The following is a 19550-nucleotide window of genomic DNA, read 5'->3' as shown; positions in this document are numbered from 1 at the left end:
CTGCCTGTAGAGGGCCAGTCATTGCCTTATGTAGTGAGGTAATCTCCTCGTCGACAACACCATTAGCTCCTTGCACTCCACTGAGTCGCTTATAAACAAGCACGCTGGCCTTGGATGAAGGAGAAGCATGTTTGCTTCATTAGTAATCAAGTCATGCACTTTCAAAGCAGTTACATACTGTAGGCCTAGTGACAAACAACAATTCAAAAAATGTTGAATCTATGAATTGGAATAAAAATATCAAAAATCAAAGTTGTTTGTCATCCATGCAAGAGGTAGAAACGTAGTAGCTTAGTGCAGTGGTTCTCAAACCTTTTCATGTCAAGGACCCCCAAATTGACACTTATTAGCCCGTGGACCCCCATTTGAAAAGATATGCCAGGGACCCCCCATAAGAGACGATTTTTACGGCTCTAGCAGTGATTCTCAACCATTTTAATTTCAAGGACCCCCAGTCTGACATGCATTAGGCTACGGACCCCCATTTAATGGCAATTATATCTCTGGGACCCCAATTTCTATTGTAAAATCAATGTTAATCTAACTCTCAGAGTGTCCAAATGGAACCAAATGGACCCGTTGGGTCCATTTGGTTCCATTTGGACACTCTGAGAGTTACAGACCCATTAAGGTCCATTTGGTTCCTATCCATCATTTAGCTGGGGACCCCCTGGAACCCCCTCAAGTACCCCTGGGGGTCCCCGGACCCCACTTTGAGAACCAATGGCTTAGTGGGTCAAAAGGGGGAGCAAATATCTACTGTACTGTCCAGAACAGAAGAGTCTGCCCCTGATCAAGAAGTATACTGTAATCTCAGTCTCATACTGTGCTTCACTTCTATGTTTTTTTTATTATTTTTTTAACCCACGATTTTGTAACCCATTTTTTTTTCATCCAGACCCAATTGCCTATGTAATCTTGGGCACTACTCTCCCTCTGCCAGCCTAGGGAGAGCCCAGAACTGAGCTCATGCCTCCATCAATGCATGAGGAGCTAGCAAGCCGCTTCTTATCACCTGACAGGGAGGGGGGGGGGGGGGGGGAGTTTCCCCGGTTGGATGTAGCGCGTGGAAGGAACACGTTATTCCAACCAGTTCCTTTCCCCTCCATCAGGCGCCCCGGCTGACCAGGGGGAGGCAGTATAGAGACCAGGATTACTTCTATGTTGAATAATCCTGCCTATGAAACAAAGACAGGATAATCAGTGATAAGGTTTTAGCTAAGACTGAGGATTGATACTGGCATTATACTCACGATGGGGAAATCGCTACTTAAATAATCCCTTTTTTTAAATCACCAAACCGAGGAGAGAGTTTGAGCCATTTGAAGTTTGTTGACTAAATCCTCAGAATAGCCACACTGCGATTCTGTTACAGTCTGAAATAACATGCTTACTGGGGGGAAAACTTGGCATCACGTTGAGCCCCAGACTTTGTTACTCACATAAAATGAGCCAAAGCACTAAGAATAAGTCAATAAGAATGTCTGCTGTGGCCTCCTCTTGTCGAGGAGTACCCCACTAATGGGGCTTGAGATGAGTTCAAGTGAATTTTTAAAAGCCTCTAATTTCTGCACAGACTGATTTGTTCTCATGGGAACTTATACAGTGGCCTGTTTAGTGAGGCACTCAGAGAGAATGGAGTTCCATTTGTGAGGGTCAGCGCCCATTCCTTAAACCGCCATAAAGAACACACACTGAACAAGAAAAGAGGAGTGGGTGGGTGGGTGGGTGCGTGGGTAGCTGGGTGGGTGCATGGGTGGGTGGCTGGGTGGGGTGGGGTTGGGGTAAACACAGACTGTACTTTTCCAGGTTTTAGAGAGGATACAACTAGTGGATGCTCTACAACAAACAAAAAAAACGCAGAATGTAGTGAAACCACTGTAGAACAGAAACAAAATAATGTGTAAGAAAAGAAAGTATATATACGGGTGTGACACAAACATAATGGTGACATGGGTGTCCTCTGAAAAATAACAGCCGGTCTACATGGCATGGATCATTCATTAATGTGAGCTAAAGGCAGAATGTAAATGTTGGGAAAAACCAAACTTCTTACATGGTCTTCCACTGTAACAAATCTAACAAGAATGAATGACATAGATGTCATGGTGAACAGAGAGTTGGCAGTGGCTGGGTGTTTAAATACAAATCATAGTCAAGCAGTACTGTGTAAGTGCTGTAACCTGTGATTACATTAGCATTGTTCCGTTAGCGTTACATTAGCATTGTTCCGTTAGCGTGAGGCAGGAAGAGGGGTGGAAGGGGGGAGGAGGAGGAGGGGGGGGGGGGGGTTCTGTGTGGTGAAGACTGTGAGGTTGTACATAACATCAACCAAAAAAAGGAAAAAGGTACAAAGAATGAAAATAATCAAAAAATAAATAAACTAAAACAAAAAAAACAACAACAGTGGAGCAGGAGAAGTCATGACATACCTGTGATACTGTGATGGTGCTTCCCACCCCCTGAAGGCAAAAAAGAATGGGTCTTTTTACAGTATCTGACTCCTCATATGACTACACTCAATAATACCCCTCAACACCCCCTCCCCACACATTAAAAAAGAAGAGTACATTGTAGATTCATGTTTTTTTTTCGTACAGATTGATATTACACTGCAAAATACTGCAAAAAAGTATTAGCTTAACCCATTAAGACCGGGAACGCATCTGTGTGTCATTTTAAGATTTATTTTGGCTATTTTTGAAAAATCGTGAAAATGTGTGCAAATCTTTAGTTTGAATATATACATACTTTTTTAAAGCGATAGTTTTTAACTCAAATCTTTGCTTCTAGGGATTTTACAAATGTCTTCTAAATCCTAACATTCTTTTTTTCCTAATTCTTTTTCTTTCTTTTCTTTTACTTATGTTGCTATATTATCAATGGTTTTCAAACTTTTTTCATGTCAAGGACCCCCAAAATAATATGTATTTGTCCGCAGACCCCCTCCCATCTAAGAATATTTTGTTCCAGGGACCCCCAGAAGCAAAGATTTGAGTTAAAAATGTACATAAAGGATTTGCACAAATTTTCACGATTAAAAAAAATAAATAGCAGATCTACAAGCTCATAACGCGGCACTCGGTGCCGCGTTATGAGCTGGTATATCTGCTATTTTTCGATAGCCAAAGAAATCTTAAAATGACACACATACGTTCCCTTCCCGGCCTTAAAGGGTTAACTCAGAGAGTGTAGAAATGATCCATTTTGACACTCTCTGTGAGTTAAAGCAACACTCAGGGTTTTGCAGTGTACTCTGATATTGAGTCCCGTAAGGACAAGCCATAGAGAAAATGGAGTACAAAATGTAATCTACATAGTAGTCACAATAATAGCATAAAAAAGGAGTAGTACAACATGTGGGGGTTGGGTGTGAGAGATATTGCCTTCAGGTTTACCCAGCTACCAGGGCTAGATTATAGATCAAGTGGGAAAAGCACATGTTTTGAGTCTTTTGGACAAATTGGACCATATGCTGCGAATTAGCAGAGTCCTGTAAGGTCAGTCGTGGGCCATTAACAAGTCTGAAACAACTACTTTACACTATAACTCTACGTCATTCTTCACTAGCAACGCTGTATTATGTTCCACACACATTCAGGTGTTTGTTTTTGAGCCACCAGAGGTGGAAAAAGTACACAAATATTTTACTTAAATAAAAGTATCAATACCGCAATGTAGAAGTTACAAGTAAAAGTCCGGAATTCAAAATTTACTTGAGTAAAAGTACAAAAGTATTGGTATCAAAATGTACTTAAAGTCCCAAAAGTCAAAGTACTAAAATGTTTGAAAATAGCATAAGCCTAGGTATAAAATAGGGCTAAAGCGGTTGATGTATGTTTTTTAATGTAATAATTTATATCTGCAAAGTAACTAGTGACTAACGTTTTCAAATAATTGTAGTGGAGTAGAAGTACAATATTTGCCTCTGAGATGTAGTGGAGTAGAAGTAAAAGTATAGACAATAGGAAATACTCCAGTAAAGTAAAAGTACAAAAAATTGTACTTGACAGTACAGTACTTGAGTAAATGTACTTTACACCACTGCACCAGACATTACAGACATCTGCTTTTTTTCTCACAGTAATAGGTATAACCAACGTTTACTTTTCAAATCTCAATTGACCTATACAGTAAAGTGATTGACCAGGCAACAGAGAGAGAGCACACATGGTGGATGGGAATGAGAGAGAAAAATGGCAGGGGACCCCAGCGGGCGGGCGGGCTAGAGAAGGCAAAGCATAGAGCTTTTGATTGAGGCCAACGTGATAAGGACCTCCCCCTCCCCGTGGTGGCCCTCGCTCTGACTGACTGGGACACAGCCATGACTGAAGCATCATTAGGCAGTCACAATGTCAAGGTTAGGTAAGGACATTGTGTCTTGGTTTGTGTGGCGACCTACGCTATAGCTATTCCTCCAGGCTTTGGCCTTTTACACACCACCCTGATTACCCCACCAGCCACTGCTACAGACATACAGGAGGAGAGCGCACGGTTCGGTTACCCACCTGGGAGACTGTGATGCTGCACTTCTTGGCCAGCTCCTCCTTAGCCTCTTCGCTGGGGTACGGATTGCTGAGGTGCGAGTAGAAATATTCGTTTAAGATTTCCGTCGCCTGCTTGCTGAAGTTTCTTCTTTTCCGCCTGAGTGGTTGAACAAAACACAAGAAAAGGCCAAGTGAGCTCATTAGTGGAGACCGGCATTAACTCATCCATTTGGATCGGACAAATTGCACAATCAATCTCACACATAAATGGTGAAAATAATGAGGAATGGGCGCTAAGGGGAGGCCTCGGGAGCAGAGAGGCACAGAGAGCCGTGCTCATCAACGCACAAAAGACCATACCCCGTCCCCCACCCAATAAACTGACAAGCAATACACATACACGTCCAGTATACACACACACACAAACACATACAATGCTTAACCCATTAAGACCTGAAGCCGATTCTATAAATGTCTTCTAAATCCCAACAGTATTCTGAAAAAAGTATGTTTCTATATCAGTGGTTCTCAAACTTTTTCATGTCAAGGACCCCCAAAATGATATGTATTTGACCGGGGATCCCCATCTCAAAATATTTTGTTCCAGGGACCCCCCAGAAGCAAAGATTTGAGTTAAAAATGTTCGCTTTAAAACGATATATATTTAAAGATTTGCACACATTTTCACGATTTTTCAAAAATAGCAGATCTACAAGCTCATAGCGCGGCACTCGGTGCCGCGCTATGAGCTTGTATATCTGCTATTTTTGAATAGCCCAAAGTGTAAAATAATGTTTTTTTTTTGCTCAAATCAAAAAAATTACACAGATGCGTTCCAGGTCTCAATGGCTTAATTTGGTCTGTTGGTCTGCGATCTCCAGTCCAAGCGTGTAATGTGTGGAGTTTAGTGCAGCGGATGGGTGGGCTCCGTGATGGAGTGCAAAGCCCAGTCGGAGTGCATCTCGGTACATTATAGAAATCATGGCATGCACAGTTGAGCATCGTTCCTGAAGTGCCACAGCCCCAGGGATCTCCAGCACAGAAAACAAGCCGACTCTAACTAGATCTGGGTCCCCCCTTCTCCCTCCCAAGGGCGCTACTTATCGTGTTGTCGAGCATTTGCTTATTTTTGCCTTGTTTACCGCACTTCACACACACAGGCAGCGGGCAGCGAAATGCGGCTTACGCTTGGCTTGCCTCGGCCCCGAAGTTGTCCCTGTTCTCCTGGCGGGCTCTCCACTCTCCCAAACTGTTAGAGATTAGGGTAATCTAGAACACCTGCTGATGACCTGTCATTCCATCCATTACCCCCACATGACTCGCGTCACCCATTTCACATGGCCTTAACTGCACTAAGGTGTTACGGCACGATTGTCTTGAAAGTAGTGGTGTGTTAGGGCACGATTGTCTTGAAAATAGTGGTGTGTTAGGGCACGATTGGCTTGAAAATAGTGGTGTGTTAGGGCACGATTGTGTTGAAAATAGTGGTGTGTTAGGGCACGATTGTGTTGAAAATAGTGGATGGCACATGTGCATAATTAAAATCCTGTCGTACTTCAGGCCTCATGCTGTGAGGTGCACCCATAAACAAATTAATCGATAAAGAAAGTTCAGGCCCATTTATTACTACTAATACTACTAGTACTAGTATTATAACAGGGTTGTGGGGGCTGTCTGTGTGATATATTGTGTTTATTCAATTGCACTGTGTATCCTTGTAAAAGAAAAAAAATACTTGAGCAAGACACTAAAGAAAATCTGACCTGTGTGCAGTATAAAATGACCTTATTTTCTGGTTTTGTTTATATAGGTCACATGAAAATAATACACGTTTTAAGAACTAAGTCACACGCACACACGCACGCGCGCACACGCACACACACACACACACACACACGCACACGCACACGCTGCATGCCATGCACCTAATCTACTGACCTGGCGTCGAGGAATCTGGAGCGCAGGATCATGACAGCCTCACAGGTGCTTTGCTTCAGTTGCATCTGGATGGAGCTGAACTTGCGGTGGATGATTCCCACCATGCGTTCGATCTCTTTGGGCGAGATGGGCCGCGTGCGGGACTGTTCCCTCAGCAGGTTCATCACGTGGGTGGTGAATTCGTTACATGCCTGTGCCAAAGGAGAATGAAGAGAGTGAAGGAATCCATTCCTCTTAATGTCCTTTTATGACTTTTAACCCATTGAGGCCTGAGGTTCCGATTCTACAAAATGTCTTCTAAATCCAAAACGGTTTTCTTAAAAAACGTATGTTTCTGTGGTCAGTGGTTTTCAAACTTTTTCATGTCAAGGACCCCCAAAATGATATGTTTTTGGCCGCCGACCCCCATCTAAAAATATTTAATATAATAATATAAGTGTTGGCTTTAAAAATATATATATTGAAAGATTTGGACACATTTTCTCGATTTTTCAAAAATAGCAGATCTACATGCTCGTAGCACGGCACTCTGTGCTTGTATATCTGCTATTTTTGAATAGCCAAAGTGTAAAATAATGCTTTTTAGCTCAAATCAAAAAGTGACACAGATGCGTTCCAGGTCTTAATAGACCTGGAACGCACTCGGTGCCGCGCTATGAGCTTGTATATCTGCTATTTTTGAATAGCCAAAGTGTAAAATAATGCTTTTTTTTTCTCAAATCAAAAAGTGACACAGATGCGTTCCAGGTCTTAATAGGTTAAAAGCTCTTGGTTTGACTCCTGCATTGTGATACATAAAAACATTTATTCCGAGCAGGGCAGTAGTGTTCATTAGGTTGCTTGCTCTCTTTGTTAGAAGCATCAAGGAGTATGGTGTGTTTATATATTACTCTGATGACTTAATAGGTGAAGTCATCTATGAATGCAAATGCCGATCCGCAATTTGGCCTGGCCCTAATGCAGAGAGAGAGAGAGGAATTTAAACAGCTTTTCGTTAAACCAGTAGTTCATACATGATTAATTAGAATAACTCATTTACGTAGTGCACACTTTAGCTCATTACTCTGAGTAAAATTCGTTAAGTATTTACATTTAGATAATTAAAACCTGGAAACACCCTTAAGAAAGATGCATTCACTCCGGGCAAAGTGTTGTGTGTGTGTGTGTGTGTGTGTGCCCCCGCAATCCCTCCCTCCCTCCTCTCTCAAAGTGCAAGAGAGTAAATTAGTCTAATTTACCTCACCGGAGCTTGCTGAGGCATCACTGTTATACACCTTCTATATTCAACCCATAATGCCTTGGTGCTTAATGCCCAGCTCAAAGTGCTAGGTGGAGGAGGAGGCTGATCATACTTGCATTTAAGCCATTAAGACCGGGAACGCATCTGTGTCATTTTTTTATTTTGGGCTATTCAAAAATAGCAGATATACAAGCTCATAGCGCGGCACCGAGTGCCGCGCTACGAGCTCGTAGATCTGCTATTTTTGAGAAATCATGAAAATGTGTGCAAATCTTTGAATATATATATATTATTTTAAACTGAACAACTCAAATATTTGCTTCTGGGGGTCCCTGGAACAGTATATTTTGAGATGGGGGTCGGTGGCCAAATACATATCATTTTGGGGGTCCTTGGCATGAAAAAGTTTGAGCACCACTGACATAGAAACATAAGTTTTTCAGAATACTGTGGGGATTTAGAAGACATTTGTTGAATGGGCTTCAGGTCTTTAATGGGTTAACACAGATGACTACATCACTCTGGCCCTTTCTAATCAACTACAGCACACTAACTGACTGAATATAATAATGCTGTAATTCTTTCCCCAAACTGGGGGGAACCACCCACACAATGGGAACATTTTTTGAACGTCATGCATATATTCAGTGCATTTATCCCACATTTAATGCTTCAGTCTATTCTTATGTGAAGCAGAACTGAACGAGTGCATTTTAATACCAACTCATGTGTGTCAAATGGCTGATGGCCAGACTATATCCCTTTCACCCCGATAGCAGCTTAAACAGTGAACTGAATTCTCCAAATGATTCCTCGTGGCGGGGCTGGAACATCAATAGCAAGAGAAATGCATGATGTAAATTAAAGCAGTGGTTCTCAAACTTTTTCATGCCAAGGACCCCCAAAATGATATGTATTTGGCCGCGGACCCCCATCTCAAATATTTTGTTCCAGGGACCCCCAGAAGCAAAGATTTGAGTTACAAATGTTCGCATGAAAATATATATATTCAAAGGTTTGCACACATTTTCACGATTTTTCAAAAATAGCAGATCTACAAGCTCATAGCGCGGCACTCGGTGCCGCGCTATGAGCTTGTATATCTGCTATTTTTGACTAGCCAAAGTATAAAAGGTTAAAATGATTGTGACGCTATATTAACACATTTTGCTGGGGACCACTTTGAGAACCAATGAATTAAAGGACTAAAGCAATTATTAAATGAGTAGCACAGTGTGAGAGAGAGATACCGCTGTCCACTTTTCAGACAGGTCTACCACACCGCAAGCTGGAGAAATACGAACGTGCCGTGGTAACGTGCCGAATAAAACCTATATCTACAGGCTCTCAACAACGCACCGCATTGGGACGAGCTTGTAGAATCGGTTTGTTTTCGGCATCGACAGCAATCGTACACAATAGTAAATATTCATATATTCAGTGGTGGAAGAAGTACTCACATTTCTTACTTAAGTAAAAGTATCTATACTGCATTGTAGAAATACTCTGTTACAAGTAAAAGTCCGGAATTCAGAATGAGTAAAAGTACAAAAGTGTTGGTATCAAAATGTATTTAAAGTACCAAAAGTAAAAGTACTAAAACGTTTGAAAATAGCAGATCTACAAGCTCATACAAGATTGTAGATCGGCTATTTTCAAATAGCCTATGTATAAAATAGGGCTGAAGTGGTTAATGTATGATTTATAATATAATAATTTATATCTGCAAAGTAACTAGTAAACTAAAGTTTTCAAATAATTGTAGCAAAAGTAAAAGTAGAATATTTGCCTCTCTGCGATGTAGTGGGAGTAGAAGTAAAAAGCACTGAAAATTGGGAAATACTCCAGTAAAGTAAAGTACAATACTTAGAGTAAATGTACTTATAGTTGCTTTTACACCACTGAGTATAACAATAATATACATATTCATATACTTAAAGCATCGGGGGAGAGAGATGAGGAGCCTGTTCTCACCTGTTCGTATTTCTCCAGCTCTGTGTGATAGATCTGTCTGATCTGGGTGAGTTTGGCTCTGTAGTCGGAATGTTCGATGGAGTTGTCGCCCGCCGCCCCCGAGGCCGCCGCTGCGGCCGCGGCGGCAGCGGAGGCTCCGCCTCCCTTTTCCGGCCCCGACACGCCCTCCGCCAGCAGCATGTTGTCCAGGCGCATGAGCTGGGGGTCCGGGGGGTCCTCCTCTTGGGCGCCGCGGATGCTGAGACCTGTGAGGTAACACAGAGAAGAGGGAGAGTAGGAGTCAGTTAATGCTGAATCTGAACATGATTTGGTACTGTATGACAACATGACGAATAATACAGTACAGTGACTACTACTAGAAATAATATTAATAATAGGCAGAATGTATCTGCCTAAATGCATAATTTTTATTTTTAATTTTTATATTTTTTTCAAAAAGAAAAAAAGAAAAAAAAAAGAGAAAAAAAAGGAAAAAAGAAAAAAATAATAAGAAAAAAAAAGAGGTTATTTTGTAACTAATATTTTATGATCAATAAGGCAATGCATTGTTTAAGGAGACAGCGGGAGTAAGGGAAAGAGGGCACGATCTGTGCTGGGAGAGTATGAGAGCAAGAGTGTCTGTTTATTGTTGTTGTTGGTTTTTATGCTGTATATTTTATTTGAACTAATCTGGAACATTTACCAAATTATCTGTCATTGTCCTTTCTCGTTTCATATTTTATACTTGTTTATACTCTGATGTGATTATCATGTTACTAAAAATTCCAATAAAAAAAGTACTAAAAAAAAGAAAAAATAGGCAGAAGAATAGTTACAGTATAAACTTTATTTTATAGAAAAATTAATTACCACGTATGCTGAGACCTGATGTACCAGAGAGAGAGAGAGAGCAGGGGTCAGTTAATGCCATCTGAATATGATTTGGTATGACAACATGACGAATACAGTACAGTAACTATTACTACTAGTAGAAATAATATCAATAATAGGGAGAAGAATAGTTATAAACTTTATTTTGTAAAAAAATACATTAGTTGAAGAATGAACATAAAATGAGACAACATTCTGTAATATAATACAGAAATACCATAAGACTTACTATATTAAGTCTGTAAAATTGCCAATTGGGGGGGTTAATAAACTGATAGGGGCCCTGTCTGAGGACGTCAGCCTTATCTTAAAGAGGCCTTTAGATACACATCCATGTATAGTTAGTATATTATGTGTACATCTCCATGGCAATGGGGCATAAATCACCAACTCTTCCCGAGTTGTTCTCTTTTTTTTCTCCTATAGCATACCAGATGGTGAAGTCATTGGCATCAGCATTAACTCACACCTGGACACACTCTCTCTAACACAGCGGGCCTGTGCTGGTTGAACTACCCTCGTACGGGTGAAAAAAGATTAAACAAATCACATCATGCAGGTTATACCATTAGGTTAACCCTCGCAAAAACACATTCTTCTTAAAGGACGACTTCACCCGTTTTCATCTTGGTATAATTTGGTCCTCACTAATGCACTTTAAGCTAGGTTGAAAATGGGTGAAGTCGTCCTTTAATCACTTTCAACCTGGGCATGTCATTATAGGTACAATATATGTATGTATGTATGTATTTTTTATCGCATATATAGCACATATGCAAGTTCACAACAGCTTGTACTGTAGATCGGCTATTTTTGCTATACATAGATATAAGTTGTTATGCCTGATCTTCGTTGTACAAGTACGACGATGTCTCACACCACACAGTGGTGAGCTTGTAGATCTGTTATTTGTTTGGTGTGCGACACCGCCGTACGACGGAGTAGCCTATAAATTAAGCATTAGGACTTCATGTGTGGAATTCGTATGGGCAGGGACGTGCAGACAATGTTAGAGGGGCAGGGGCTAAAATTCCAAAAAGTGCACTTTTGATCGAAAACAGTCGATCTACAAGCTCGCAACGCGTCACAACGCGTCACGGCGCGTCTGAGCTTGTAGATCGTCTATTTTCGGTGCGGGCCACTGCACTCAACTAAGTATAATTATTAAGCCAGTACTGGAGATGACGTATGGCATGGATCTCTACACAGAGAGGGCAATTATTTCAACAACAAAAAATGCTGCATTCAAGTTCCTGAGAGTTCGGAAAAGGCAATTCTCTTGAACGCTGCCTTCGGGTAAACGGCATGGAAAAGGGGGCATTTGCATTTCTTTCACCATAGTAAAAAGCTGCATTCATGGTCTGGAGAGGGCACTTTTTTTTACAGACGGGGTAAAAGGGCAGGAGCTGAAGCCCCCCTTTGATGTCTATGTGTGCATGTGCCTGTGTATAAGGGCAATTAATACCATTCCATCTGCACCGTCCGCTATACTAGCATGCACACACACAGTCCCCTGCGGGCGTGTATTGGGTGGGTATACCTCCCTGTGTGTGTATGTGTGCCGTGTTCCTGTCGCCCATTTCCCAAGCCCTGTTCTCTTTTATTTACACACTGCTCTGCACTCTGTGTGTACGGCGAGGCTGACATGACAGCAACATCCATAAACTGACAAATGCTCAATGGTGAAGTGGCACTTCTACTCAGCGGAAGGATGCTAAACAGAGAACTATACCTCCAGTGAGTCTCTCTCTCTCTCTGCGTCTTAGGGGGTTCTGAACGCTAGGAACGCTGAAAGCCTACTGTTTTTAATGGCCTTTTATTCACAGTATTTGTACATTTCTACGAGACTCAGGCTAGTAAATGACAATGTAATAACATACTGTGTAAATTGGTATGTTTAGTATGACTCCTGCCTTTGTACTCTGCTGTTTCAGTCCGTGTTTTTTTTTCCTCTTCTTTTCTTTTTTTTTTGTCCAGCCAATCTGTCATCAAGTCCCAATCAGCCAGCAGTGAGCAGACATGCACACCTGCATGCACCGAGAACGTTACTGTGATGATGCCCGGCTTTACAAGGAATTAGAAAATAAAGGAGAAGCCTGCAGCTTCTTCTTTAAAACCGAATTAAAACCAACCCCCCCCCCCCCCCCCCACCCCCCACACACACACACACACACACACACACACACACACACACACACACACACACACACACACACACACACACACACACACACGCACACGCACACGCACGCACACACGCTCAAGCTATTCAGTCCAATAAATGGATAAAAATGTGGCTCAATGGGCAGTAAATAGTGAGTGGCCATTCTTGATGTTATGATTACCGGGGCTTGTTTCAATTCAATAATCCCCCCTGCAATTCAAGAGATTTTCAACAGCTCATTACAGCTTCATTAAGATATGGGCCCGGCCTCTCTGGATTCCAAATGAGAAGATTAGTGACTTTATTGTGTAACCAGTAACCATGCAGTCAGTGAGAGAGCCTTTAAAACTGTGGATCTGACCGACTGACCCTGCACACCGCAGGTACTGTAGGACCAAACACTAGGAGGAACAGTCTATCTCTGTCTATTGTTTCTGTCTCTACCTCTTCTATTCATCTTTCACTACCGTTCTTCTAAACCAGTGGTTCTCAACCAGTGGTCCAGGGACCACCAGTGGTCCTTGAGGCGGTTCCAGGTGGTCCCCAGCTAAATAATGGAGAGTTGGTAACAATATGGACCCCTATACAGTAGATCTTTAACTCTTGAGAGCGTAAAATGAAACCAAATGGACCCTTACGGGTCCATTTGGTTTCATTTTACGCTCTCAAGAGTTAAATTATTGTTAAACATCTGCATTACTTAATTTAGAAGAAGTCTACACAATTAGAAAAGGTAGAAAAAATACTCTAAGTCTTGGGTCTGAGAGGCTAAATCTCATCAAACGGAGGTCCATGGCTCAAATGCCGAATAAATAATGGACCTTGATCTGAAAAGGGTTGAAAACCACTGTTCTAAACACAACATTTAATTAAAAAACATATATACAGTATATCAGGAAAAACATATAGCCGAATATTAAACTTCATCCATTTGTTGTGTTTTTCCATTCTGTCGTTTCTCGCCCCACACAACAACAGCGACTGCAACTGTTGAAAAACAAATTTGCCTCTATTTATGGATCAGCTGGCTTTGAGTCTTTTAGGTGTAATGGTGTGAGAGGAGTGGATGAATGTGGCTATTTGTGCTGGAGACATTGAGATGCTGGACAAGACTCCATCAGCCTTGCAGAGAGCCAAGCCATCCATGTGGACAATATGCCTCGGCTCCACTAACCCTCATCCACACCATCGAAAATAAACAACAACCCGACGCTCCTTTCTGGACAGGCTCGGCTGTTCCCCTTCCAGTTTTTTTTCTCCGGCAGTACAAAAACGACACAAGCTCATGATTCAAAAAGCTGACCGGCCAGATGACTGGCTACATATCTCAAACATTTCCTAATAGCTGGTGGTTTTGTCTGCCACAACCGGTTCATATTTTCTCCATTCCTGTATTTACGCCAGGGTTCTTTTGATTCAACGCAAGCTCAGCAGGGTCTGCACTTTTCCCTTTGTGCTGCGGGTGGTGGTAAGCAGGTAGGCACGTTTTTCATGTCAGGTATATTAAATATAACTCTGGGACACAGTGCTCACTTCTGCACCAAACCCTAGTTGTCACTTCCACTCCACTCACTCTCTATCCAGGGGAAATGCAGCTGAGGGAATTTACAGGGCTTTTCAGCTAAATGGGCATAAATCACTGGTTTCATTCAAACCAAATAATCACAGCCCATAAAGAGCTACTTGTCTCTTACCATATATTACCACAAAGTTCCTGTGAGCAATAATGTGGCCATTCATGGCAAAGGAAAACAGAGCGAGACATTAGAATGTGACATGTAATCCTGTTAGGGCCACTGACATGTGGAGTGGCCGTGACATTTTTATCATAGGTGTCTATTTCTATTTGGGAAATCTGCGGGATAAAAATGATTACCGCCGCTGCCCCCGAGAAGCGTCCGGCCCCCGCCGGAGTCCACTAGGGTGTATTTGTGCCACGGCGGCTATGGAAGGCCATTCATAACCAACATGTTGGAAGACCCCTGTCTCTCTGTACTGTGAGAAGAAATGAGAAGAAGCTACTGTATACTACCACAGTACATGAAGCAATGTGTTATTTTTGCAGCTCCTGGATTACCAGTGATAGTATCGTTTCTATATGTAATAAAATAAGCTATAATGTGATCAGTCTAACACTGTAAAATCCTGAATGTTAATTTCACTCTGAGAGGGTACAAATGGAACCAAACGGACCCGTAAGGGTCCGTTTGGTTCCATTTGTACACTCTCTGAGTTACAGACCCGTAAGGGTCCATTTGGTTCCTACTGTAACTATCAATAATGTACGGGTCCATTTGGTTACACATATACACTGAGTTATACATGGATAAATTAGCACTGAGGACTTTACAGTGTAATACGAATGCACCAAAAAATAGTGGTATTTCCTGCAGTTTCCAAAGTGCTAACATCCTCGCTTTAATACTCTCTTTCTTTGGTTCTCTCTCTCTCTCTCCCTCTCTGTATCAAATACCTTTGTATTTGATACAGAGGAGGGAAAGTGAAGATTGTGGATTTACTGTCTAAGCTCAGCATCATCACACAATTTCCACAAAATAGGCTTGAGCGAGATAATATCTTTAATTTGCTGTGTGGCTGACAAATCTGTATAGGAACTTCCAAAGCCATATAGTGTGTAGTCACATTCCAAGCCCTGCAAACGCTGCTGCTGCTGCTTGCTCAAATCTTTATCCCTTTTTGTCTGTTGATATGGGTATTAAAACAAGTTTGGGCACTGGTGTTAACTGTAATCCACAGCCGCCGCAGTCACACAAAGTGGAATTAATCTCATTGCCAGGAAAAGTGCACTGCCATGTTGTCACCTTGATGAAACCTGCCGGTAATACTAAACTCATGTACACAATCCATATCTCCGGGTCCCAGGTATTTCACACATCTTAAAACCATTCTAAACCATATTTAAAGCTGCAATGAATAAATGAATGAATAAAAATGAATTAAACAATATTGTTTAGCCAATCTGTATGGTATGTTATTAAAATATAGGCTAACTAGTATATCTGTAGTATTTGGAGGTGGTCTCCCTACTCTTCCATTGAAAGATTTAGACCTCGGTTTTGGGTAGGACACTGTACTGGTTGACAAATAGTACTTCCTGAAGCTCATAAGCACACAATCTCCCCTAACCAATACTGGTTGACAAATAGTACTGCCTGAAGCTCATACGCACACAATCTCCCCTAACCAACTGGGGGATTCCATCTAGGCAGAGTGGTGGTGGAGACCCTGGTTCAAATCTTGGGTAGGACATGAAACTTCCAGATTTCAGCTTTAACCCAATAAAACCGGGAACGGATCTGTGTAACCACTTAAACCATTATTTTATAATTGGGCTATTCAAAAATAGCAGATATACAAGCTCATAGTACCGCGCTATGAATGAGCTTATCTGCTATTTTTTAATCCATTTATACAAATCTATGAATATAAATACATTTTTAAAGCAACATTTTTTAACTCAACATCTTTTTAACTCAAATCTTTGCTTCTGGGGGTCCCTGGAACAAAATATTTTGAGATGGGGGTCGGCGGCCAAATACATAATACATCATTTTGGAGGTCCTTGACATGAAAAAAATTGAGAACCACTGATATAGCAACAAAAACTGTTAGGATTAAGACGACATTTCGTAGAATTAGAACCTCAGGCCTTAATGGGTTAATGATCATATTTGTCTGGCAATTAAAAGAAGAAAAAACAAACACTCAAAATAATAAAATAACGTGTCCATAATGTACTTTGTGAGCCATGCAATACATTACAGGTGAAGTAGCTCACTGAGGCTGTATAGGGAGGAGAAAAGGGCCTTTTCTCCCACGTGATCACGGTTCATTTCTCCTCCACGGTGGAGACAAAGGAGACATTGTGATTAATCCCCTCCTATCAGTCCGGGGTGGCTTCTCTTTTCATTTTTTACAGGTTCACTGTCAGTATCTGATCCAGGGAAATAACAAATTTGACAGATAAAGACAATGCAGCCCTTTCTCTCACACTCCTCTCCCTGTTCTCGGTTTATAATCATTTCCGGTTTTGGTGCTGTCGTCTCGTACATCACTCCCTGCTTGAAGCCCTGACAGCGATCTGAGCACCGCCTCGGGCCCGCTCTATACTCTCTCTACTCCCCCCCAACAACCCCTCAACCCCCCCCCCCGCCCCTTGTGCCCTCTTTCATTCTGTGGGCTTAGCTGACCTTTGGCCAGCCGCTTGTTTACTCTCATCACTGAAGTGTGAGCAGGAGACCCATAAAGGCAGAGTCCTGCTGGGTTAATGTGGCTTTGCTGAAGAGCCAAGCAGGAGCTTTTCTGGGATCCGTCCACCTCATTCTCGACAGTATATGGCACCGCACGCCAATGCATGGTTACTGCACAGCACTGCACGCCAATGCATGGAATTCTTTGGCTAAATCTTTGAATATATATATATATATATGTTTTAAAGCGAACATTTTAACTCATAGCTGTGCTTCTGGGGGTCCCTGGAACAACATATTTTTAGATGGGGGTCCGCGGCCAAAAGCATATCATTTTGGGGGTCCTTCCTTGACATGGAAAAGTTGGAGCACCACTGATGTAGCAACAAAAGTTCTTTCTAAAAACTGTTTGTAGATTTCCACAAATTTTCACGATTAAAAAAAAAATGCAGATATACAAGCTCATAGCGTGGCACTCGGTGCCACGCTATGAGCTTGTATATCTGCTATTTTTGAATAGCCAAAGAAATCTAAAGTGAGATGCGTTCCCAGTCTTAATGAGTTAAAAAACATTTTTGTAGTATAGTCTTTCTGTTGGTTGTTTTTTGTATCCACATGTACCACTTATTCTGTAATAAATGTGTAAAACAATGCAATTTTGAGAGTGCAAAATTGGCCATGATGATGCAGAGACACAGGATTTGTGTTGCAGTCGGTCCTGTTGATCTAGTATGTGCTTAACTATGTTTGGCGACACACATTGAGACTCTGTTACTTGTGCCGCTTCCAAAACATCCTGTTCAATACACACCTAACCCTGACCTCCCTGCAATCCCCTCCCTATACCCCCGTGCCTCCATCCATTGAATGGCTGTATTGACACCCCGTTCATCTAATTGCATTGATCCGAAAAGGTCTCCCAAAGCTAACTAATCGAAACAGAATTTATTTTCTGTCAATATTTGCAAAGGTCATCTCTCTATACTCGCTCTCTCTCTCTCTCTCTCTCTCTCTTAACATATTTAGACCTGGAACGCATCTGTGTCACTTTTTTTATTTGCGCTAAAAAGTATTATTTTACACTTTGGCTATTCAAAAATCGTGAAAATGTGTGAAAATCTTTGAATATATATTATTTTAAAGCGAACACTTTTAACTCAAATCTTTGCTTCTGGGGGTCCCTGGAACAAAATATTTTGAGATGGGGGTCCGCGGCCAAATACATATCATTTTGGGGGTCCTTGACATGAAAACGTTTGAGCACCACTGATATAGCAACATACGTTTTTTCAGAATACTGTTGGGATTTAGAAGACATTCGTAGAATCGGGCCTCCGGTCTTAAAGGGTTAAGAGGCACGGAGTGGACAATAGGAGCAGAGAGAGTCTGTACCGGGCCGGGAGAGAGAAACAAACGTGGCATCTAGCCTGTTACTGGGGCTCTTCCAAGGTGAGCCTAAAAACTCTTGGCTTGGCACTCATGCATCCAAGTCTCCTAATCCACCATGTTATTAGAACCTGCTGCCAAAGCAACACACTGGAGACTCCACAGAGGGCTTTAGACTGAGTATCCATATCACAAAGAGACCAGTGTCACTACTAGCCCCTGTTCCACGGGCTCCCTTTGACTTCATATCATCTCTCTCTTTGTCGTGGCGCCTGGATCAGTGACTCTCAGCTCCTAGAAGCAGCGGAGGCTGGATCAAATTACCCATTGAAAATCTTTTTGTTCTGACAAATGAAACATAAAGATCCTCTTTCATTGATGTTCTTAAAGTCTTTTTTTTAAAGCTTGGCCTACATCCACATGGCACAAAAGAATCTGGGAGAATGCCTGCGGGCTCTCTCAAGCATGTACAGTAATTAACATGCCATTAACACATTAATACACATTAGCTATTCCCAATGTTAATGGCAGAGTAATTACCATACCTGATACCACACGGTGGGGAACGCCAAAGCACATTTTGCCACTTTATGTTTTACTTTCTGTCCCTGAAGTGAGCTGAACGACTGGTGTCTAATTCTGGCTCTAAATCATTGTTCTTTTCCTGCAGACAAAGACAAACTAAAACTTTTGACAGTCGTAATGCACTCAATTTCAATGAACATGCCAGTAGACACACTAGACTCCTGTACTCTCTCCACTTTAAACAGTAACCACACTAATGACAAGACCAGTGGTGTAAAGTAACTAAGTACATGTACTCAAGTACTGTACCTAAGTACAATTTTGAGTAACTTTTTATTTATTAGAGTATTTCAATTTGCAATAATTTTACTTCTATTCCACTACATCTCAGAGGCAAAATATTGTACTTTTACTCCACTACAATTATTTGAAAACTTTAGTTACTAGTTACTTTGCACATATAAATTATTACATTATAAAACATACATTCACCACTTTAGCCTGATTTTATACATAGGCTAATTGAAAATAGACGATCTACAAGCGTCACACGTATGACGATGCATCTTTTTTTCATTCGAAACGGAGATACAAGGTTTTTCTGCATGACGGCAACAACAAGGACATAGTTGGCCTCATATTTAGGCTAGGACGTAGCAGAGCAGCTCATTGGACGAATACACAGGAGCGACTCTAAAGTGCTCACTGCTCATTCCGTGGCCAGTGGACCATGTTGTGTGAGCCATGCAAAGCCC

At 41.6% G+C, this 19550-nt stretch overlaps 1 protein-coding gene across 5 annotated transcripts in view; it reads right to left on the bottom strand.

Annotated features, from left to right (window-relative positions):
- Nucleotides 1-19550, bottom strand: part of pbx3b (pre-B-cell leukemia homeobox 3b) — a 104705-nt gene that overhangs the window by 15880 nt on the left and 69275 nt on the right. For 3 of the 5 annotated variants that reach the window (XM_084055262.1, XM_084055259.1, XM_084055261.1), the window contains exons 3-5: nucleotides 9640-9884; nucleotides 6426-6616; nucleotides 4509-4644 (exon numbers count right to left, since the gene is read on the bottom strand). In XM_084055262.1, coding sequence (XP_083911388.1) covers nucleotides 4509-4644; nucleotides 6426-6616; nucleotides 9640-9884 — 572 coding nt within the window. Of the gene's footprint in view, nucleotides 1-2432; nucleotides 2463-4508; nucleotides 4645-6425; nucleotides 6617-9639; nucleotides 9885-19550 lie in introns of all 5 variants that reach the window. The other 2 variants (XM_084055258.1, XM_084055260.1) reach the window with 1 other exon arrangement.

Source organism: Gymnoscopelus microlampas (genome assembly GCF_963454915.1).
Source record: "Gymnoscopelus microlampas genome assembly, chromosome: 4".
Taxonomy (NCBI): Eukaryota; Metazoa; Chordata; class Actinopteri; order Myctophiformes; family Myctophidae; genus Gymnoscopelus; species Gymnoscopelus microlampas.
This window is presented reverse-complemented; position numbering and strand designations above follow the sequence as displayed.